We start from the raw sequence: 24,299 nt of genomic DNA on the forward strand, positions 1-24,299 counted from the left end.
GGACAGCAGTGCGGCCTGTACCTGCTGCTGCTAATGGCTTTTGCAGGCGGCAGCAGTAGCATGGATTTGATGTGATTCCTGCCAGTTTCCCTGCTGCCCACAGGATTGCGGGGAGCAGTGGCGAACTGACGGAAGGCTTGTTCATCGCACTCGGCTGCTGCTTGGCAAAGCTGTTAGCAGCAGCAGATACCTCTGCGTGCAGACTCAAGACAACATTGCATTGGCTTATGTTCATTTATATTTGGTTCATTGTCTTTGCAACCATGAAAAATAAAAAGCTATTTTTCCAAATAAGATCTTTAGTTTTTAAATATGTGGCTGCCTCAGGGTTTTCCTTTCCACCTCCTCCTGTATGTTGGTCAGTTAAGAATTTATTTCTTAATGCTGATAGATGGAATGGCTTTGTAAGCGGTTGGCGAAAGGATATGGTCTCCTTTAGGATGCTTGATCTGCATCCCCTCTCAGTAAGGGGGAGGGGTATTTTTGGCATGGCAAAAGGCTTTGTCCTTTTTGTCGTAGATGCTACGTAGCGTTTGAAATTGCTTTCAGTGTGCATGATGGTTTATAACTGCTTAATTATTTTATAGCCACACATTTTTTTGGAAGCATGAAATGATCATCAGAATAAAAGACCTCTGCTGAATTAGAGGATATTTGTTGCTTTGGTTGCTGCAGACACTTGGATATCGTCCTCTGTCGTGCAAGCATATTTCTGGTTAGTCTAATCTCAAAACGCTAGTGTTAATTTCCAGTTTTGATTTTTGTGACAACAGTGGCTTCCTTGATGAAGGTTTCGTGGCAGCTTTATTTAGCTTAGAATGGCTGGCTGGTGCCTTCCTGCATCTTCATATGAATGTGATTTCCACATGGTTAAAAATGTCATAGCACAATTAAAAAAAAATAATCTTGTTTGTGGGGTTTTTTTAAACAAATAGCTTACTGTTTGCGCAGTGCAGGAGACATAAACAGAAGCAGTAGTATAGAGCAAGAAGCAGAGGGTCAGCCTGACGAATTAAAACATAGAGTAGCCCAGCATACTCACAATTCTACAGTAAGGAAGTAGTAGAAGTTGTTGAGGAGTAACTTGGGAAGCAGCTTTGAGCTCTGAGGAGAAGTAGCCTAAGAAACTTTGCTTTAAAGGAATAAAATATGTAGGAAGATTATTACAAAAGAATTACGAAAAAGCCACCATTTCTATATCGCCCACTTAATTATTAGGCAATTTTTGTTTGTTTCTGGTCCAGGAATGTGGAAGGACATACCAATTTCTTTTAAAAATCCTCTAACCTTACTGGCTTTAGTAGCATTTGGCTTAGAGCTGAAATTAGACCAAGAGTACATTAGGAATATTGGTTTTGTTTGGCTGATCGCAAAATGCAAAATGGTACATTATTTAGCATTTTTACTGAGTTATGAAAAAATAACCCTAAAGATAAACCACTGCAATTTGTTATAGCTACTGTAACTATAATGGAGAAGCATCTTGGCTAGAGTTCTCAAAAGTAAAATTAAAACTTAATAATTGTCCCTGTAATTAAGCCAAATATTTGTGGAAATATCTTTGAATTTAAGCAGTATTGTTAAGAAAGGAATCTATGTCACCTATTAGTACCAATAGTGTTTTCAATGGGTACATTTTTAAATTAAACAGAAGTGAAATTCTGATGAAGTGTAAGGCCTAATCAACAATCTCAGAGTCTTTGCAACATTGTAAATTTTCTATGGAAAAACACATATAGATCACAGAATAAATGTATAAATATATATGAAGCAAAACACATAAAATTCTGATCTTTATTCTCTTGTAGCGGGCTTCTGAGAATAAAAGGTATTGCTAGGACAGAGCTACGCTGTCAAAAGCACCTTGGCTTTATTTCAATAACCCGTCAAAAAGACCGATCATGCCTTCTTTTTTGGTTTTATTTGAGCTGTTGACAACCCATATTTAAAAACTTGTCTGATATTTTAACACAGCACTTTAAGCCGACCTCGGAGCGGAGTTTGCTGTGCAGCCGGTGGCTGTCGGTGAGGAGGCACCGATGGCAAGGAGCCCTGCGCGGGGCAGAGGGGTCACACCGGGGGGCGCTCCCCTTTGCTGGGGGAGAATATGGAATATATATACATATATATATATATATATATACACCTTCGCGGTTAGCTTATAGTAATGAAGTCAGTGTTAAAAAAAAAAAAAATTAAAAAAAGGTATGTTGGGGAGGCAGGTATGTTTGAGGGTGCAGACTCAGGGCTCAGGCAGGGCCCCCGCCGCCCGTTGCGAGAAGTGGGGGTGCACAGTCGGGGTGAATGCAGGGCACAAAGCCCCCCGTTCCCACGGCTCCCCCTGCCAGCCAGCCTGGGCCGCGGGAGCGGGGCAGCAAGGGTTAATGCCCGGGCCACATGTAGGGAAGAGCAGCCCGTCGGGGGTTAAACTGCAGAGTCTAATGGAATAATAACGGGTAGCACCATCTGCTGGCCTACTTCCGCAGAAGGAGTCGGTATTTTTAACGACATCTCTAATATTCACGCCGATGCATTTTGATGCTTTGTGCATTCGTTTCTTCGGGTGCTTTGTCGGAATCTGGCGGTCCGCGCCCTGCCAGCCCCGGTGAGCCCCGCCGTGGCGGGGAGGCGGGCGGGCCGGGCCCGGGCGGGCGGCGGGATCGGCGGCTCGGCGCGCCCGGGCAGGGCGATGTTGGTAAATCGCAACGCGTGTTTGTGGAGGCTTGCGCGTACCTCGGCTGCGGCTCCCTAAATAGGCCATTTAGCAATCTTCTTTCAATGCTTTTCTCTTGAGCACTGCCTGGGGTGCTGAAAAAGCAGAGGGCAAGCCTTTGTCTGACGCCAGAAATGTCTTCAGTGAAGAGGCCAAGAGGAAGGGTAAGTGAAAGCCTGAATGAGTGGGAGGAGGAGGGGTTCTTTGGGCTAAAAGGCTAATGGGATTGAATAACCTTCCTTATTACTGGCTGCTGCGGCGGGAGCCGTGCTGCATCGCCATCTTGAGCTCGTTGCCGTGTTCCCGGGGCCGGGTGACTCGCTGGAGCCTGCAGGCCTTCAGGTGGCATTTCAGCGAGCGGTCCCGCCCGCCGCGCGGCAGCCCCCGGTGAGGCGCGTAGAGAAAAGGTGCCCGGGGAAGTGCCCGGGCTTTGGCCAGAAAATGTGTGTGGAAATTCCCGGTGGCTTTTCTTCGTGCTGTAGGCAGAGGCGCATTTACGGGTGAGAACGTAACGTAACTGTTATCTGCTGGGCTTTTTGTCTGTTTGAATAGGAAATTCTTGCCATTCCTCGGAGGGGAAGGGGGGAGGGGAGGGAAGCAAAAACATGTCTCCTAGCCTGCTGGAAGGAGAGGCAGATAATCTGGGTATTGCCTTCCTAGTGTAAACAACTCTCCGCCTCGACGAAACAGTGATTAAAAACCTCCCAATAAAAGCGAGTCACGTTTTGTAAGACACTGACCTTACTGCTCTAAATAAAAGAAACACCTCTTTCTGATCTTTTTATGAATGTACAGCTGCGTGATTTTCCTTTTGGTTTTATGGTTTGTTTGTTGTTTTTTGGGGGTTCTGTTTTTTTGGGTTTTTATCTCGATTTTGTTCGAGCATCTGTTCAGTGTAGCACTGAGTTAGTCTGGCAGATCCTTCCTCTGCTCTAAGGTAACTGTGGTCCCGGTATCTTACAAAGGTCAAACACTGATGCCGTTACCTTCGGGAGTTCTTTGCTTTTTCGCCTTTTAAGAGAAGGACATGTATGGGAGATGTTGGAGACTGTGCCGAACGTATGGGAATGCCGGAAAGGTTAAGCATTGGTTTCTCTTAACTGCAGAGGTGGAAGGAACGCTGAGAGAATTTTTAGATATTTTTTGCAGATTTTTTTTTTCCAGTACGTGGATTGGTTATTCAAAACCAGAATTGATGCAGTTATTCTGAAACCCACGCCATTCTGTGGTATAAACAGAATTCCTTCTTTTTTGCGTCTGCGTGAGTCCCTGCCGCTTTAATTTTTTTAGAAATGCATACCCACATGAAAAATATTTGTACTTTTTCTTTCAAGAAGTGCTTACATTCTTAAAATAAGGTGATTTTATTTACTTTTTGTCTTCCGCTACAGCCTCCTTCTTCCAAGAAGACTGATGGTTCAGGATCATGTACTAAGTTGCAGAATACCCAGGTGAGGGCAATGTCTGAAAAGAAGCAGAAGAAAAAAGCAGACTCAGAAAGTAAACAAGAGAAGGCAAATCGCATAATATCCGAAGCGATTGCAAAAGCAAAAGAGAGAGGAGAGAGAAACATTCCACGGGTAATGAGTCCTGAAAACTTCCCCAGTGTTTCAGCTGAAGGAAAAGAGGAGAAGAAGGGTAGAAAAGTTAAATCCAAACCAAAGGACAAAGAGAGCAAAAAGCCGAAAACTGGTTCCTCATCCAAAATTAAAGAGAAAACAAAAATTGGGTAAGTAGAATGAAGTGTTTTCTTACTTCTCTTTGAACTCTAAATCCTTGATTAAAGTGAAAACTGCTTACTGATAATAAAATGTTCTCTGCTGCCTGCCTACACAAAAATCTTCTTGATTAAGTCCATGTGTGGACTCTCTCATTCAGGAACAAGAATGCCCTGTTTTCTGTTTGGATAGAATGATTGTAGGACTGTCCTTTTGAAAGGAATTATTTTAAACTCATAATCTGAAATATTCTGTACTTGCTTTGAGGCAGAGACAAGGCCACAGTATCTTTCATCTAGTGTTGTAATCGGTTCCGACTCCAAATTAAGTTTATCTGATATTATAAATGCTGTATTTTATCGGTTTTGGCATTAATACAGTGTGCATGATAAACTGCACAGGGAGGAACTGGAAGCTTAATGAACTTGTTAGCAAGTGAGTATTCTTACAGATACCGCATGTATCAAGAGTGAAGTGCATATTGGGAAATTTGCGTTGTAAGCACTTGGTAATCTTCAGTCATATCATTTTAATCTGTCCTCTTAAAAATTTTGCAGACTCAGTTGGGTCAAGCTGGGTGGATACCTTGGTTTAAGGTGCTTGCTCCAAGGGATTCAGTAGGTGGCCCAACTTCTGGCTCAAGAGCTAACCCAGTTCTCCTGTATACCTTTAAAGGAAAGTGTGTAATTGATGATGTTAAGTATGTCAGTCAGAACTTGGAATGGAAATCTTCGCTACAGTCTGATTTTTATTTTTTATGAACATGCTCTTTTTGCGGTAACGGAAATATTAACTGGCATATCTCTCCAAATTTAAATGTCTCATATACATATGTATATCCTAATGTATACGGAGCAGAAATGAATGTTCTTTTAATCAGCCCGTTTCTCTGCTTTTTCTTTTTCTTTTTTTTTTTTTTTTTTTTTCCTCCTCAAGATCAGTGTTTTTCTTATATGTTCAAAGTAAACAACTTCCTGGAGAAGTTATGCTGTAGTGTAAAGGTTACTGCTTTAAACTCAACTTCATTCTTGTCGTGAACTTTCATGGTTTTAATTTTTTTCCCTCCTGGTTGTGGGCTAGCATTGAGTGCTGCTTACAGCACTGCTTAGCACACTGTATAGTACTTCCTTTTTTTCCTCCGTCGTGTTTCAATTGGGATTTTGGATGTGTACTTCCAAAGCTGATTTCACTTTTGTGTTTCTGAATTTACTTCTGTTCTGTAACAGACATTTGGTGGGTCTGTCTAATCGGAAAGCTTACACACTCTTGTTTAGCTTGTGTTGGTTTCCTGAAGCTTTATGTGAATTGCCTTTAGTGTCCTTTTTATTCATTCTTTTGGATAATTAACAAAACTTGCCAAAGTATCGTCCTTATGCTTAACTACATAGTTCCCACAATACATTTACTGGTTTTAATCAGAAAAGTGAAATAAACTGTTACCGTCAATTTATATTTCTGCGTTCAGTTTTCTGTGTTCATGAAACACTTAGCTGTGCACATCAGTTAGGATCAGTTTTCAAGATTTCATGAGACGGTGCCAGCTGAGAAAGAGATGTTTCTCGAACTGTGTTTTTAATCGTGGTATTTGTGCTTGAACCAAAGCACAGTGAAGCTGGTAGAGTGACTCCCATATAATTATGCATGGTCAACGTTTCATAATTTTGCATTGAGCTGTGCAGATTTGCCTCCCCATTATTTACCAGTTTAATCAACTAATGCTCTAGTCAGCGTTCTGTTTATCATGCTGCCCAGTATTGCTTTAGCTACGTGGGACATGTCTCTAAAGATTTTAGCAGTCATCCTATTAAAGGGCAGTGAAAAGGGCAGTGAAGAGAGTCTTCTAGAGCCACATGCTACAGATGTTTTAGAATTTCTGCGTATTTTGGTGGGCAGCAGTAAATCAAATGCTTTGAGGCATCCAGACAGCTTGTCTGTTGTTATGTTGGGTTATCACTGTTTTTTGTTATTTATATAAATACGTAAAATACGAACTGTTTAGCAGCAACATCTGCTACAGTGGTTTTGAAGAGCCGTAATTGCAGGAAGGCCTTGATTATTTTTTTTTAAAGGGTAATCTTACCAGACTCTATGCAGATGTATCTATTGATCTTATATAAGAGCATTTACTATGGAGTGGCTATGCTTGTCATTTCACAACTGGTTAAAAAAAATGTGTAATTAATAACATTTGTTTTATTTAGAGAAGAACAAAATTAAATCCAGTAAATAGTAAGGGTCTTAGAAGGTTCAACAATGCTTCTAAAGATTTCTTCCTATCTTACATGCTTAAGAAAATACTTCTTAACGAGTCTAAGCACATCCTGGAAATTATTATGTCAGAATAGGATTGGGATTTTAAATGTGTGGGTTGCTACATTGGTTTTCTCTGCCTTGAAACAAACCCGGGCTAAATCTTGGAAGAAAATGTTGCCATGATAAAATAATACCTTTAGAACCCAAGTGTTGTATTGGGCAAGGGGAAGGGGAGGATATCAATTCTATGAAAATTTCTTGTTTTCTCTGGAATTAAGGATTTTTGAGATTGGTTCAAAATTGGAATAAAAAATTACTTTTTTTTTTCTTCTTTACTGAATAAAGAGAACAACTAAAAAAATAGTCAGGTTGTATTTATGATATTGTTTGCATTTAAGCACAAAAAGAAACTCGCAAGACAGTAAAAAAAGATAAATAAACAATTTCCAACAGTTATAAACTGTTCTCAACTGTAATTCTTCTACAAGCAGTAACATCATGAGTAAAACCTTACAGCCAATAAAGATCTGTAATAAAAAAAGAACAAGCCTTTGTCTTTCCATTTCGCTGTGATATGTCCATCCCAGATGAGTATCTTTCTTTTCAGTGTTCTCCATAGCAGACACCTTTAACTTGCAGTAATGGTTAGCTGTCCCGATTCAGTGTGGATTCTGAGAGCCACGCTGGTGCGGGAGGTGGTGCGGAGTTACATGTGTTTGGGAAGATCTGGGCAGAAGCATGTTTCAGGTGATTCCTGTTTGATTGTAGGCTAGTATAGAGTTGAAAGAGCAGGAACTGCTGAGAAATGCATTTATTATTATTTTTTTTTTTTTAGTTTTGGGAAGTGTTTGGAGACTGGCTTTGATCTGATCTTTGACATCACTGCTAGCATCAAACATAGCCTATCCAATATGGGCACAATTATACCTTCTCTAATCCAGCACTCAGCAAGCTCTTGGTGATTGCAGACCTCACTGGGATCTTAGAAGGGTCCTGTCTCTGTAGCATGTCCTGTGTAGCACCTCCTGCATTGCTTTTGAGGAGAATTTGCAGAGTTACACAGTTGTCAGTCTGTGAAAATGATAGGTTCTACATCCTTGATCTCTAGCTTTAACAGTAGTTGCTGAACAGACCTTGATAAGTAAAATTACCTTGTAGCCGGCAGTAGGAAAAGGAAAAAAAAAAAAAAAAAGTGTGCTTTTAAAAGTAATGCAGTTTTCACTGAAATTGAGTAGGCCTCATCTAGGATCAAGATGAGTTTTCGCTGCTGTTTCTGAATTTAGGGGATACAGGCGACAGGATGATTTTTTTTAAGTCATCCCATCCTGTCATCCGTCAGTGTCGTGTGTGTGTGTCATCATCCCCTGGCTTTTTTTTTATTAAACATAATTGGTATGTGTTCGGCGGCTTCATGTTAAGTGTTTACATTTTCCTTAGTGATTCTATTGAGATGTAAGTGTACTGAAAAAAATTACAGCATGATTCTTTACAGTTTACCATTGCTAGTTATAAATTACTAGCAGTTTCTTTTTAGGCAGGCTGTAGTTCCTTTCTAAAGGTGGGCATTAAGCTTTTTTTTAATCCTCTGACCTCTTGAAGTCAAAGAAATAATGCTTGTTAGTTTCAGTCAGATGGTTTAGAACTGGATTCAGTAATTAGTAAAGTTTCTGTACTGTAAGCATTGGTGAAGGTAAACGACTGAATTCTGTTATTACCAAGAACATTGTAAACTTATGACAAATTATTAGAAGAATGCATGTATAATATATTTACTGTTACCAAATTAAGTAACCAGTTTGCTTTATGTGTTGATATACTGATCAAGTTAAATCTTCAAAGGTAACTTACTTGACAGTATTTCTGAGAACTGCAGAACCACTTTTCAGAGCCTGGCTATGTGCATTGATGTTTAGGAATCATTTAAGCCCTTAATATTTTTGCATAGCATTTGTTTCCATTTATAAGCTTTTTCTAACTGGTTATAATTCTGTTTCTTCCATGTAAGGTCATGCATATTTAAACGAAAAAAATCTACTTCTTAACACTTCATATGAAGGATAGAAGAATTATGAGTTTGTGAACATTCTGTTGTTCAAAAAAGTAGATTGGCATTTAGGTTTTATAGCTCTCAATGTATTCCCACCTACTCAAACATAAAATTAAATATCATGGCCCTGATGAAAAGCAGCAGTTCTGCATTGGTGATGTAAAGGACAGTATCAGTAGACTGCATTTAGGATAGGATTTTTTTTTTTTATTACTGCATAGTTTAAATAAATAAATCCCCCAATCCTAAGAATTTTTTACAGATGTTTGATTCAGGGTGGTAGTCCTTAAGTTCAGAACCGTTTCTGGTTATCAGAAATAGCTGTATTATTTCATGTGCTAGAAGACCAATGGTAGATTATTTTAATTTTTTTTTTAATTAACCCTTACTTTAGGCAGTAATGAATGCAGCAAGTCCTGTGTGATCTTAATCACTACTCAGATCAGTAAATGTCCTTGTTGCCTTGAAGCAGGTCTCTCATGGCATGTATTGTTTACAAGACAGAGCATTTTTAGGACCTAAGACCCTGACAGAAAATCCTGATGCAATCGTTTGTTGATATGGTGGTGTTAAGATGGTTTGAAACCTTTGTGAACTCAGCAGCAGGAGACATGGTGGGGGGACCTGTGTGGAAAGCCAGTGATTCACCTGTTATGCTGGTCCTCTATCATTTAAATTTAAATGCCAGAACTCAGAAGTGAATTACCTAAAGGCAGACATCGTGCGTTGTCTTTTGTTTCATGTAAGTCAAGCAAATGTGGGCTAATAGGCCTGTGCACAAAGGGAGGAGATGCTCACTGAGTCTTTTTGTTCTGTTAGATCTTAAACTTCTGTCATGATCAGAAAATGCACACAGACTACAAATTTGATCATCCTTCTGGGATATCTTTGCATGCACTGAGCTGTGACTCCTTGGTGAAGGTCTCTCTGCTCCCAGGTTCTAGTTTTAATGCATAAGTTGGGTCTGAGTTACAGAGTCTTTTAAGTTTCTACTGCAAAATATATGAATGCAAAATAGCGTGGCCTTATCAAGTAAATAAGTAAACGCTTGTTTGTTCTCTTACATCCGTATTCCAGTGTTGTCTGAGCTTCATGGCTGTTGGTTCCAGTAAGACTCTAGGAGTGTTTTAAAAATCTGTGCACAATCCAAAAGTTATTAATTTGAACTATAACTGGAGGAGATAGTGGCTAATTTTAGTGTGTTAGTATTATGTATTAAATATATGCTGAAAGAATAAGAGCAACAGTTTTTATATCACTAGTTTAACTCTCATTCCAAGAGGATACGCTGTGTTGTCAAGAAAATAATTGGCTTTGTATTTTGCGAATAGATAAGACTTAGCTAAGTTTTTAGTGCTAAAAGCGTACAAATGCTGTTGATGACCGTTGCTAGTAATATAACACAGTGCTTTGACTGCAAATTCAAATATTCAGGGGAGGGCTTTGGACGCTAATAATTAGTTATTTGGTGTTTCTCTGCTTTGGGAAAATTGAAGTGAAATGATTTATTAAAGGCATGCATTGAAGGCCAACAATACTTACTATTTCTTTACAAGCCTAATAAATATTTGCTGGTTTTCTTTACTTTCTAATACTTCCCCATGTTTACTATTTGGAAGGTTTTGAAAACCGTTCTTTGGAATTTAAAAGCTCTTCAAAGTACTGACAATTCTTCCATCACATTCTCTGCTATCAAATGGAAGGGTGGGAAGGGAGCAGATTCTTAGTGGTTCTTAATTTATAAGAAAAAGTTGCAATGCTTCTCAAGTAGTGGTTCCTGGTGGTCTTGCTGGTACTTAATGTCTTGCAGTTTTATGGATCTAAACCACGTTAAGAGCCTTATGCTAAGGGTCAGAAGTAATAATGGCTCATAAGACAGCTTCTTTTAAATTTTTTCCATTGGTATAAGCTTCTCAAGATCTTTAGTTTCTCCTTCTAGGAGGAAATACATATATAAGGAATCTTATGCTGTCTAATCATTAAAGTATTTCTAGATGTTATGTAATAAGATGCATTTTAAATTTGAAAAGGCAAGAGAAGGTGAAATTGGAATGGAGTCTAGTGATACTATTTATTCTGTGTCTGCAGTGTGCCGTTTCCTTTTCATAGAAACAGAATAGATAGTTTCTGTTCAGAACAGTTTGTTTCGGGGTGGAAAAGGGATTTTAGCCAAGGATCTTCGTGCTTTCATGCAGAAATTTATAAACTGGCAAGAGAACTTGTGCTCTCAATGAAAAATTTTCACAGAACTGATCCAGTTTACAAGCTTCTGAAAATCATTGTTTTCACATAGCAGATTTTTTAGAGGTTTTGGGCCAAAATATGAGCAGATTGCATTTTTACTAATAAAAACGCGTGACTTTAGCACCATACTGTCGTTCAGAAACTTTGATAGCAAGGAGCATTGTGATTCTGGGCACTGGATCAGAAAGAAGTGAAACTGTGCATTTATTCCTCACATTGGCACCGTATCTGTATAAAGGAGGAAACATTCTGATCTGCAACATGTAGAGAAGATGTTAAAAAAAAAAATATTCAGGAGGATGCTTGTGAAGAGAAGTACAGGGAGTAGGCAACACAAGATGAAGATAAGACACAAAAGCTGACAGAGAAGTCGAACATTATGTGTAAGACTGCAGGGGCAGAGCAGGAGTTGAACACGAGGGAGGGACTACAACTACAGAGGAGAAGAGGAAAACATGTGCAGGGGAAGGTGTAACTAGAGAGCAGTCTAATCATAAAATAAACCTATATTCTATACCAGAATGTCCTTAAAATCCTCTGTTATTTGATGGATGCCACTACAACTCATAGTAAAATAGTCGTGGCCATGGGCTTTTTGAATCCAAAAGGAACTTGAGTCTAAAATATTAGGCAGTAGTGCATGAAATGAGGCTGAACTGTGGTTGCATGGATATAAATGCTTAATATAGCAACATGCATTTATGTGAAACATTTTATTCTGCCATTTTACACAAAGAGGATCAAAATTTGGAATGGGTTTCCGAGGGACGTGTCAGCCTTGGAAATAAGAACTGGATTGGACTGAGCAACATAAAAGAACTCTGAAGTTGGCTTTGAGTAGGGACCAGATGTCCTCCAGAGACCTGTTCCAGCTTGACTTGTATCTCAACACTTATTTAATGAAAGAACGTGTAGTTATCCTTTTTTCTTTGTTGTTAGTAGTCTTGTTGTTCATTTAAAAATCAATATGTGTATCACATTCACTATCATCTCTACATACCATACATCCATCAGGCCTTTAATGCTTTTGCTCCATATCAGAGAAGACTTGGAATCTTAGTGGTCAAAAAATAATTATTTACACATTATGGTATGTGAGTTCACTGGATTGAATATACTCTATGTCCAGTTATTTCAATTAAAAGATCAGCAAGGGATGGGTAGAGATCAGCACAGCTTGTTGCACTTAATAACATATGGATAAAGTTTAGAAGAGCACATACCCAGTTGAGACCAGAGTTTCATCTAGGCTAGTATCCTCTCTTTAGCAAAGGCCAGAAGTGGATGCAATGGGAAGAATTTAAGAGCAGGGAAAACATACATGATACTTCTTAATATTTTCCCCAAACTCAAAAGATGCAAACCAGGATCTTTGTGGGATAGCTGCTGTTTCACAAATTTGCTGGTCTTCGAAGGTATTCTCGCTCAAAAGTTTTATTGGCTTTCCCTTTAAATCCATGTTAAATTTTATATCTACAGTTCCATTTAACAAGCTCAGAAGTTCAATCACAGTGCGCCTTGTCTGCATCACTTTGGAATATATTAGCTAATTTGACATATTAGCTGACAAGTGCTAATGTAACACTTAATTTCTATGAAACAAAGTGAGATGAAAATGGGAAAAGTGCTTTATCCAAGTCCATCACCAGGAAGAGTTATCTTGGACAAATACCCTAGCATCCAACAGTCTTAAAGAAGGAAAAAAGAATCCAAATCAGAGGTTGAAATGTGAGGAGAAAAAAGCTCCCATACTACTCTTGAAGACAGTAGGAAAGCCAGTGTGTTCCATGTTGAAATTATTTTCTGCAATTATAAACATGTTTTCTAAGTAATAATTAAGCTGAAAACACCTAATGAAAAGCAGTGACTTGAGGACCAGTCTTTTCTTCTCAGTCAGCAGCTCTGTGAACAAGCAGATCTGTGATTATGCTTACTGCAGCTTAATTTCAACATGCATTCGTCAGTGTCATTCAGTTCATACTAGAAAAATACAGCAGTGGAAAATGTTTTCTTTGGTTTCTTTGGTGGGTTGTTTTTTTGGTTTTTTTTTTTTTTTTACCTTTCCACTGAAGGTGCCTAGTGATTACATACTAAAAACCAATGAAAAAGTTCATTGCTTCTTAAAATATGCCTGTGATACTTTGTAAGCCATGTTGCTTAAACTATCCATAGTGTTTTGGTAATTCTTAAGATTTTCATTTCCTGTGCGGTCTGTTACTTTGGACCTGGTACATATGTGACAGTTCTCTCACTTGGGACACTTGCAAAGACAAGCAAATGAGATACAAGTGTTACAACCACTACCTTCTCATCAGCAGTTTTTCAGGTGGCCAATGTATTGGATGTAAAATAAGTTTTATTGTCTGTGTGAAGTCTTGCGTTCTGTAAAATAGCAGAAGAGGCTTGTATGCTGGAACAGTTACCTTATTTTCTGTTACACAGTTTTGATGATTGATACTATACAAAATATATATTTTAGGACAGCTCTTTATCTGTGGATTTTACTGGATAGTTTGTCATCATTCTGCAATGATGCCGCTGAAAACATATTTAAAGAGGAGTATTTGGCACATTTCAAATAGGAAAAAATAAATATTTTGACACCCTTTAGTTAAAAACAAGTCAAATGATTTGATACTGTGATTTACAGCGTGACCTTTAAATCTGAACAACGAAATAATTGGTGCTTTTTCATTAGAATTTAATGAATTTATCCAAGATAATATTGTTTCTTAACATATTCTGAGATGTTCTAGGATTTCTTACAGATAAAACTACTGGAGTTTGAATACAGCTGCTTCTTTACTTCTTTCTTTTAGAGGCAAAAAGGATTCATGCATTTTTACCACTGAGTGATTTATTTAAACATAAACATTTTGCATGTCAGACAGCTTTGAATGATTTTGGATCATTGTCTATAGCTAACTTTTTTATGTAAAAATAAGAGAAGATACATTTCATAATAGTGGGGGTTTTATGATAAATCACTTAATGTCATCATCTGCACATGGTATTTATGCTAATTTTGTATAGTTTACCGTTGTCGGTTAAATATTGGATTTTGCATCTGTCTTAGTCATGTATAGATTTAAAATACGTATGATGCAGAGGAGTTTGCAATAGTAAGGTAACTGCTTCACTGTAGAGAAACTCAGTAGCGGTAGTAGAAAATACTGTCTACTGTACAGTTGTACCTTTTTGTTCGGAGGTACATTTTTCCTTCTTCAGTCAGCGGTGCTTCCTGAGTTTTGTATTAAGAAAAACATGGGAGTTGCTAATCGATGCAGCATTACTTTTAATCTTGAAATTAAGTAGACTAGTATACGGCATTTACTTTGATGTTGGGTTTTTTCCCTAACAGAAAGCTAATCATCACACTGGGTAAGAAGCAGAAAAGAAAAAATGAATCTTCAGATGAATTGTCTGATGCTAAGCAGACTACACAGCGGCCATTGAAAGATGAAGACTCACAGGTAAGTAGTCAGAATTTTTCCCTTTTAAATTTGTACGTGTTGTTACTTCTACAGGTCTCTTTTTTTCCCATCTCTCCAAGTAGTTACACTCCTTGTGACGCTGTGACAGTTATTCTCTCACTGCTGTCTGTCTCTCATAGGTATTATCATTTTCATTATCGTACATTATCAGCAGCTTTTCCCAGTTGAAAATCAGAAAATCCTACAGGTTGAGTCCCCTTTCTGTAAAGGGACGTCAACGCCCCGCTGGTACCTGTTCCATTTCAGTGCAGAGTTCCATAGATTTGAGACTGCAGGTGCTTATCTATTGAGCTGACCTTGAGTTAGACCTGATCCTTACTTGGGCTGACTTTACGAGGAAAATGCAAAGATTGCCTAATGGTATGGGCACTTAGCAGTGAAACTGGCTCTTTGAGAACATTTAAAAGGCTTGTTTCAAGCTTTCCTGTTTTTTCTGGGTTCTGCTTCTGTAGAAACTGAAAGAATTGGTTTCGTGTAATCTTGGATTTGAAGGCAGCGATGATCAATATGCTGATAGGCTCTAGTTGCGTGTGGAATACTTCTGAAGGAAGTGCCAGATCAAGAGATGAAGTGGTAGAATCATTCCCTCGAGGAGTATCTCACTTGTAACTCTTTCTGCAGTTTTTTCATAATTGCCCTGGTATAATAGTAGCATAGCTAATTGTTTACAAAACTTATCCGCAAAGAAGTATGAACTGTTCATAAGAGATAATATCCTGTTTATGTGTATCTTAGGAGCAGAATTACAACTTTACTTTAGGGCAAACTCCATTAAAAGTAAGGTTATACGCTGGAAGTGCACAGGTTTTTATCCTGTGGCGGTGTCATCCACAGAGATGGAATCAATATTTGAAATAAGGTGGTGTTGAGTAAAAATGAATTGCCTTATTTGATGACAATGTCAGAAAACAGTTACGAGATACTGAGTTGACCTTTAGTATTTCACTGGTGATAATGCTGGGAGGGGGGGGAAGATCAGAAGCAATTTTTCAGAATGACTTTTTATTAACTTAAATGATAGTTTGTCTTAGATGAAGGTTACCTGGAAAGGAATGTGAAATTATTTATTTCCCAGGGAATTTGTCTTGGTATAGAATGTCCGTTTAGTACGCTGAAGGAGGTGATGGCAGTTTTGCTGGTTCTGAAGTACTGTAACTTATCAATAGTGTTCAGTAATCAGATAGGTATAGATTTGTAGGCCAACAGATATAGTTCAAAAGACTTAAAGGTATTTTGTTTTTTCTCATTGTCTTTGGGTTTTTTGATATTTGATTTTTAGCATGACGAGGGTCGTCTTCAGTTCTAGTGTGAGGAGAACAGGGAGTATCATAAAATGCATGATCCCGGTGTGAAGGGAACAGAGAGCAGAGATAGTAAGGGGTGGCACGGGTTAGAAAAACTTTCAGCAGCGTGACACAGCACTGCCCTGTCTAAGAGGAGTTTGGGAGAAGCGTAACAGGAAAGACAAAAGTTGTATTAGTCATGAGTTCATTCTCTCTTTAGTTTTTGAACATTTTAGTGATGTTCTTTTCGTACTGCAAATAGGTGTCTATTTCTAAGCTCCGCAGGGCAATTTTAGGTCTTTCTCGTTCCCTAATTCATTTTGTATGCTTAGTTTCACAGTAAGTGTCTTCCTTAAATACGTTGATTTATTTCTAGGAAAAATGTGTGGTGCTACTTTCTTCTGTGCCTTAGAGCATTTGTTTATGACCATTCTTCTAGGCTCAGGGGAAGTTTGTTGGTTTTGGTTTTTTTTCAGACGACTCGGGTTATGTATTTATATGTCGGAGAACGTGTCTGTTGATGTCTTGTTCATCACTTCGTATTTTAAGAAAAGACACACTGAGAAGGATTGAAAATGCCAATTAATGCCTCGTTAGGTTTTGAAAAATCCAACCAATGCTTATGAGTAAAACTTTAGCGTGGTTCTTAATCCTTCTTTTCCGAATTCATACATCATTTTGCATTGCTCCTATTAGCTGACACTTTAAAAATAAATACATAAAATCTACCCCTTGTCAGCAAACTGTTGACTTGACTATAATGTGACATTCTATGTCACATTAATGTGCCTGTTTAAATCTGAAGTTTCTTTTTATGCTAACACCCCACCCTGCATACAGTCAACTTTTTACTGAAAAATACCTAATCTGGCTACGTTACTGTGAAAATCCATTTGAGTAGTTTCATATATGTAGCTTCTCCAGATGAATGGTGATGCCTATCCTTTGTTTTTTACTCTGTATGTGGTATTTCTACTCTACCTTACTAAAAAACTTAAAATGTTTCTACTATACTTAACTAAAATACTTACAGCATAGCTAGGTCTTTTACCAGATACCAGCCAGACCAAGTGCTGAAGTTAACAGTCAGGAAGAAAGTTCCTGTGCTGCAATCTTACTGTTACTTACTGGTTTCAGCGGAGCAGATATAATGACCGCAGGATTTTGGGGTTTGTTCTGTTCACAACTTCTTCTTCTTCTTCTCCCAACTCATTACTGTGGTGTATTGCACCACAGTAAGTGTATTAAGTGGCTTTTCCTAAACAAAAATACGTCTTGCTGTGTTGTTCAATATAATTAATTTATTTTATAGAGACTATTTTACTTAGGTGATTTTATCTTTGTTCTCTAAAGCAGATTGCAGTGCTTTCAAATATTGGCTGAATAGTTTGATTCTTCTGTCATTATCTGTCTAATGGATTTACAAATTAACCTTATGGTTAAATACGCAGTGTCCTGTATAATGGTACTGAGGGGTGGAAAGGATATGCAATATCTTAATAATCCAAGTATTTGAAACTTAAACAGTGAGTGAGAAGGAATTACTTTCTTAGACTGAACATTATTTCTGCAACTGGAACTTGTTATCCTCAGATTCTTGCAGAAACAGGAGTGGAAGATGGGAGAGAGAAACCACAAAGTAAGCCAAACGCTGCTGTTAAACAAGCTTGATTAAGGTGGAGGAGAAAACAAATACATTAACAAAGCAACAGGCTTTATTAGCCATCAAATCAGGCTTCATCACCAATCTGACCAATGGGATCTAATGAAAATCTTCATAATTTTTTTTATTTATAGGACTGTTGCACAGTAGAGACGCTTCAGCATATTTTGTATCTTTAATAGAATGGTAACACACTGCTGTTACATTGCATTATGGAACTGCTGTTGAAATACTGATGCTTATGGGAGATCTGTTATATGCCCGCTTTGCTTCTATACCCTGAAAATATTGTTCTAGGCTTGCTTTCAAACTCTAAAAATAAAAGTAGCAAATGTTTATATGAAACAGAAAAAAAGAAATTAATTTATCTAGAATAGTATGTGGCTACTTCTGTCCCTTTGTGATTCACATGCTTCATGTTTTCTATCAAACGTTGGCCTTCGGTTTTACATGTAAGTGTTGCTTATAGTTTCCCAGCACTTGCAGTTCATGTTAGAGGAAATTTTTGGTGACGCTTCTGGTTTTATTCGCCTGCATGCAGAAGAGAAGATCAAATCGTCAAGTTAAAAGGAAAAAATATGCTGAAGAAGGAGAAGGAAAACAGTCGGAAGAAGAAGCTAAAGTGTCTGTGAAAATCAAAAAGAATTCTGCCCCTTTACCTGCTGAACAGCCTTTACAGTTATTTGTGGTAAGTGAAAACTGGCTTGGTCTGTAGTGGGACCTTCTCATTTCTCTCATGGAGTTCAGTGAATAAAGCTCCTAATTTGGAAGGAATACATTGTTATTACTAAGCCGCGGTTCATTTAATGTGACACCTTGCTAAGATCTTGAAAACTGGAAGAAATTGCTTACTACTGTGTTTTCTTTTCTGTTATAAACAGTCATTAGCTGAAGGATGAGGCTAAGGCTAGGTATGTCTCAAATAATGCACTACGCTCTGTAGGCATATGGAAAACCTGTATGCTGATAAAAAGATGACTTTCAGAAGTATAACATTAAATGACCCTATGGGGGTCTCTGCTTACTGAGATTTTTAAAAAGGATACTCATTCCTTTTTACCCCCCTTCAGGTTTGCACTTCACTATTTAACTTGTGCCAGCTCTGGTACTCAAACTTGCTGTTGAGCCATTCTAGGTAAACGAAGTGGCAGGAAAGAAACAGGAAAAAAAGTGTTCGTGAGAAGTTTGAAGGGTGACAAAGTTGGAAGGAGAAAGATAGTGTGATTGGGAACAAATCAAGACAAGAGGGAAAAGGTGATTTTTTTTATTGCAAGCAACCTTTTAAACATGGACTCTTGATCTCTGGAACCACAGCTTCGCTCTCGGTGGAGCCAAGTAATCCCCTATCAGTGTCACACCTAAGCCCTGCTGGAATACCCGAGCATGACCTTGTCTACCTGACTCCACAGCACGTTTGTTAGCTGTGTTCAGAGTAAATCTGTTGAATTGAGTTCTACATATGTTGGTTTTGCTTTGTTTTGGTTTTGGGGTTTGTTTGTTTGTTTTAACCAATCTGCCAAAGTTCTTATTTCTCCCTATCTGTATAACGAGATTCTGGGTATGTTCACTGTATCGCATCAACTCAGCGGGGCATTCACAGGGAGTCTGTGTCTGGCAGGCATCAGAGTCACCATTGCTCTGTAAGTGTGTTTTGCAGGTGAGCATTGCATCTGATGCTCTTTGGAAGTGCCAGACTTGCTGTACTTTTGCATGTATTTCGCTCTGAATATAGACCTGCATTTTAAATTTTACTCCCAGACTGTTAAAAAAAGAGTGCTGCTGGTAGAGGTCAAATTTGCCTTTATTGTTGATCTTTTAACCAGCTGCTGGTGTTTGAAGGTTTTAAGCCTGATGAGTTTGGAGAGAGGGTATTTACTACAATTTATAATGATACTGTTTTCTTCTGTGTGGTTTAACCCAAGCTGGGGTTAACCAGGGCATCTCGTTTTAAGCCTGATAACTTTGAAGAGAGGGAATTTAGTGTGACTGAAGTCTTTTCCTGCATTTATAGGAAAATCCAAGTGAAGAAGATGCAGCAATTGTAGACAAGATCTTATCCTCCAGGGTAATAAAGAAAGAAGTAAGTGATTGTCATGAATCGAAGTTGCTTATTTGAAAAAAGGGATTTGTATTTATTATTTGATGTTTCCTGTGAATTTCCTTTCCTAGATATCTGCTGGGATGACAGTAGAAACAGAAGAGTTCTTTGTGAAATATAAGAACTAGTAAGTATTAAAAGTTTCATTGGAGGTGTTGACTGAAATGATAAGTACCATAAGCACGTGCTAAAGTTTGATATTGTTTGAAGGTGACTTATAATCAGATTTTGTCATCTTTTTGAAATTTTTCTTTACAGATTTAATCTTAAAATTGCTAAGAATCTACATTATGTTGTTAGTAGTAACTTTAAAATTATCAGTATTGTGAAACCAGCACTGGCCAATAAACTGACAGCTGTTATTGCCAAAAGAACAGAATTTTTAGAGAAGATATATTTTATTAAATTCAGCAGCGGCTACATGTCTGAGGCTAGTTATAATTTCATGAATTTAGATCAGAGCTATTTTGTGAACCTAAATTAGATTTACAGGATCATACATTGAGGAGAGCTTGATGTAGGAGTCAGCTGTACCATTTTAAAAAGAACAAAACTTTTAGCAATGGAAATTATTTTTACATCTGAAGCAGGAAATAAAGAACGAAGAAGAGCTTTTTCCATATTTTCCTATTTAAAATGTCATACCTATTTTTCTGTCACTACCTGCTTCTTGATGTTGAAAGTGCCAGTACATTTCTAATTTTACATATGTGAGTAATTTCATTAGATTCTTGCTAATAAATGTGGTGGTTTGGGTTGGGTTTTTTTGAGACTCTGGGTTCACATGTTTCTGGAGACCATTTAGCCCTTGTTTTCTGAAAGGGTAAAGTCTGTCTTTTCATCCGAGAATGAGTAATACCCAGCAGCAGCTGCTCTTTTTTTCTACCATATCTTTAGAAAGCATAAAGAGTGATGAAAACATATTAAAAAGGGAGTGTGAGGAAGAAATATGTACTTCTGTCAAACCAGTCTAACTTCAGAAAGGCTCACGTGGGGTGCAGTCAGGTGGTGTAGGTACCGGTGCTCATGCTTCCTCCTTCCTTTGACTTGCTGTGTTCTCTCCCAGTCCAGTCTGATGGCATGTTCCTTTTTGCCATGGGCTCTGACGCTCCTCACTGATCTTTTAATGGGCTCAGCTGTATAGTTCAGCAGTACTTGTCAAGAAATGTTCACCTGAAGTACATGAAAAAGTTAGCTCCGGTGTATATTCGGTACTTCATATCTCTGGGTATTTTCTGATAGAGGTGTCAGATTTTAAACTTGATTAAAACTTCATTTATTTAAGCTTACTTTAAATACACTTGTTTCTCTCGTTAGGACACATAAAGGAAATCAGTGAATCCATAGAGGTCCTAGCCAAAAAATTCTGCCTTAACTAGATGCTGTGAGACGATTTTTTTGAGGAATAAATCTTTGATCTTTATAGTGAATTCTGTCTTAAATGATAAAATGTTCTTTTTGAGTGAAATTCTGGTTTATAAAATATACTGGATTAACTGTATATTAAAAATAGTAAGCTTTTGCTTTCACTAGCACGTTAATGTTAATCTTTGTAAATTTAGCTCTTACCTCCACTGTGAGTGGGCCACAGAACAACAGCTTTTAAAGGATAAAAGAATCCAGCAGAAAATAAAACGATTCAAACTAAGGCAAGCACAAAGAGCTCACTTTTTTGCAGATGTGAGTATGAGATACACAATTAAATAAGCTTTATTTTCCTTGTAAAGTTGTGATTAATAGTTTGCTTTTAAATAGAACAACTGAATGTTGAGAAGTAAGAATGAGCTGTCGGGGGTTGAGGGGTTGATTATGGCAGGGGATTGGTTGTTTAATGTAATTTTAAGAGCGAGTCTTCTGGAGTAGCTGAACTAACCTGACCTGCACGGTTTAAAATTGGGATTGTTTGGGTAACTACTTCAAAGGGGTAAGGAGGGAAAGATGATGTTAGTATCACTAGTTTCACTACTATATGGCTTTCCCAAAACAGCAATTCATCCCTAAATGACTGCATTTTCTATTCTCATGTCAGATCCCTCTTTGGTGCCTGTTGCCAAAAAAAACCCCAAATAAATAATTTTTTAAAAAAGGCTGTGGGGGTTGAGGGATTTTAAGATGTGTGCAAAAGCCTCAGTAGTTTCCAGCTGCCAAATTAATTTTGTTTACGATGACACCAAGTGTCAGCATATACCAGCATTTTTTTGCCTCTTTACTGACTTTATTAATCTTGCATTGCAGATGGAAGAAGAACCTTTTAATCCTGACTATGTTGAAGTAGATCGGGTATTAGAAGTATCTCTTTGTGAAGATAAGGACACTGGTGAGGTAAATAAATCTTAAAGCAAATCAAGAAGATACATCTCCAAGCACTGTTTGGTAATCATCATTTTAGCAGATTTCAGAGTACTGCCTTAATGATTTTAAGCTTCAGCAACATTTTTTTATGGGACATGACGATCTTATTTCCTATGCTAGACATCTATTTTGAAATAGAAATCAGAGTTCAGTGGCTTATATTATGAGTATTAATAGGTCATCATAGAGAAAGCTTAGGTAGTTACTAACCATAAATATGAGGTCTGATAATTGCCTTGTGAGTTCCAACAAGAGACTGATTGCATCTACTGTCCTTACCTCTGACAGTGAGAAGGGGTCACAGCTGAAGGCAGGGCAGTGGTGACTGCCTCTTCCTCTCTAACTCTGTCCCTAGGCTTTAGGCAACCAGTGATTGAGAGGTGTTTTGACAGCCACAAGTGGACCTTTTCCTCTGTATTTATCGAAACTTTTTTTTAACTTGAAGTACCTCTTCTGGAATGCTATTATAGAACAAACCCATGACATTAGAAAATAAAAATAATAATAAATAAATTAAAAAAAAAAAACAGAAAAGCAAATAAATTGCCAATATGCAAAAAAGAGTCTGAAGCAGGCAGAGAGCTGACAAAGTAGTTGATTAAGGCTGTTGGAATAGCTATGATACTTACTCTGTTTTTCTAGATAACAAAATGAGCAGACTTACCCAGTGAATTCTGCTTTAATCTTCCTAAAGCAGGGTTGAGGGTTAAAATTACTTTTCATTGTATGCAGCAGATTTGTCATAACGCCTTTTGAAGAAGTGTGGTGATGTCATAAGGTTTGCCCCCAGCTTTTTGAAAGATGACATTTTATTTGGTTTTTAAATATTTATTTACTGATTCTACAGTAATCTGCGTTGGTTCCATCTTTTGAGACTTTTCCTAAATTTTTCTATAGGTCGCCTAGCAGACCTGTTGAGGAACTCTCTCAGGGTCTTGGTTGTAGAGTCAGGTAACCTGATTTGGAGAGTGGAGCAAATGTTCTGGGTAGCACCCCTGTAGTTAACCGCTGCAGTTACTTCCACCCTCCCCGCCCTGTTTCCGCAAACATCACAAATGTAGCAATTTATTTTTCCTAAAACTAAGATGTACTTGTGGGCAAGTGGGATTAAAAAAAGTACTCCAGGGGCCTACCACAAATGGCAGAGTATGAGAAGCCAAGGATAAGTTAGGTAGACAGCAAGAATCTGCACCAAACGTTTTAAAAGATAGGAGAAATGTGCTTTTGTTTCCAGTTCTCATGTGAGCTAGCTGCTCAAATAGTAAGGCATATTAGCAGTCTGTACACTAAATTAAAAGCTGATAACATTCAGAATTTTCTTCTGCAGCCTGTTATTTACTATTTAGTAAAGTGGTGTTCGTTGCCATATGAAGACAGTACGTGGGAGCTGAAAGAAGATGTAGATCAAGCAAAAATAGAAGAATTTGAACAATTGCAAGCTTCCAGGCCTGACTCAAGGAGATTGGTAAAATTATACCTAATTTACTTGTCTGTCTTGGCAAATTGGATTTGATTTTCCCAACTTTAAACTTGTGTTAAACATAAGGCTCATTGGCATTCACTGTAAAGGATCTGTGTGCCTTGTTATCTAGGAATAATGTTTTTTCAGGTAGGCATAGATAAATACTCTCATCTAATTTGTTACTTTAAAAGAAATAATTTATACTTAAGAAAAATATGAAGTGCTTTAACTTTCTGAGTTTCTAACGGAAAGATGAGAACGCACTGAAACTAGCTATCGCAGAATCTAAACACCATTAAGGCGAGGAGAAAACAGAATAAAGTATAAACATCCTTTTACAGAGAACAGAGTTAGGTCTTGTACTTCAGCACTGAAGGAAATTGGCAAATGAGATCTGTCAAACGGATTCCATAATTACTTCCTGCTTTTATTTTTCTTCTTGTCATAAAGGGCTAACTGAAAGGAAGAAAAACACGTGTAATAAGGAAATGCGTTTTCTCTTTAAATTATCAATCTTCTGTCTCGCAGAGCAGGAGAAAAAAAAATTAGTTCTATTTTAAAGTCCTAAATGTCATTGTCAGAGTAAGACATGTGTCCTGTGTGGTATAATACAACACTTCTTCTAACTTACTTATTTTACATAACTTTTAATTTGTAAGCTTTGGTTTTTATTTTAATGGGTTTTCCATCTACAGATCACGACAGTAGTCACAATTAACACCTTCATATGATATGAAGTTCATTTCTCTAGTATTTATTTAAAATCCTGCTATTTTGGCATGTGGGAAAAAGGGCTTTTATACCTCTCTGTTACCGTGTTTGGCTTTGAGAGGAAGAAGATGATTAAAGTGCAGCTGTACAACTGACGGTCATCTTAGCATCAGCAGCAAGTATTTTTTGTTCCAAGCTTCAGCAACTGCAAGAAAGTATTTGCTGACTGCAGCCGTGCGAGCAGGAGCATGGCTGCTCCTG

General features: G+C 37.9%; 1 protein-coding gene across 9 annotated transcripts in view; it reads left to right on the forward strand.

Annotated features, from left to right (window-relative positions):
- The window catches only part of CHD9 (chromodomain helicase DNA binding protein 9), a 99,672-nt gene that overhangs the window by 39,179 nt on the left and 36,194 nt on the right, over nt 1–24,299 (forward strand). For 6 of the 9 annotated variants that reach the window (XM_056360429.1, XM_056360428.1, XM_056360424.1 and 3 more), the window contains 8 exons: nt 4,105–4,442; nt 14,337–14,448; nt 17,957–18,103; nt 19,427–19,495; nt 19,585–19,640; nt 21,076–21,193; nt 21,749–21,835; nt 23,193–23,330. In XM_056360429.1, coding sequence (XP_056216404.1) covers nt 4,105–4,442; nt 14,337–14,448; nt 17,957–18,103; nt 19,427–19,495; nt 19,585–19,640; nt 21,076–21,193; nt 21,749–21,835; nt 23,193–23,330 — 1,065 coding nt within the window. Of the gene's footprint in view, nt 1–2,479; nt 2,878–2,999; nt 3,214–3,627; nt 3,651–4,104; nt 4,443–14,336; nt 14,449–17,956; nt 18,104–19,426; nt 19,496–19,584; nt 19,641–21,075; nt 21,194–21,748; nt 21,836–23,192; nt 23,331–24,299 lie in introns of those variants that run through there. The other 3 variants (XM_056360430.1, XM_056360431.1, XM_056360432.1) reach the window with 3 other exon arrangements.

This window comes from Falco biarmicus, chromosome 15, assembly GCF_023638135.1.
Source record: "Falco biarmicus isolate bFalBia1 chromosome 15, bFalBia1.pri, whole genome shotgun sequence".
NCBI classification, from domain to species: Eukaryota; Metazoa; Chordata; class Aves; order Falconiformes; family Falconidae; genus Falco; species Falco biarmicus.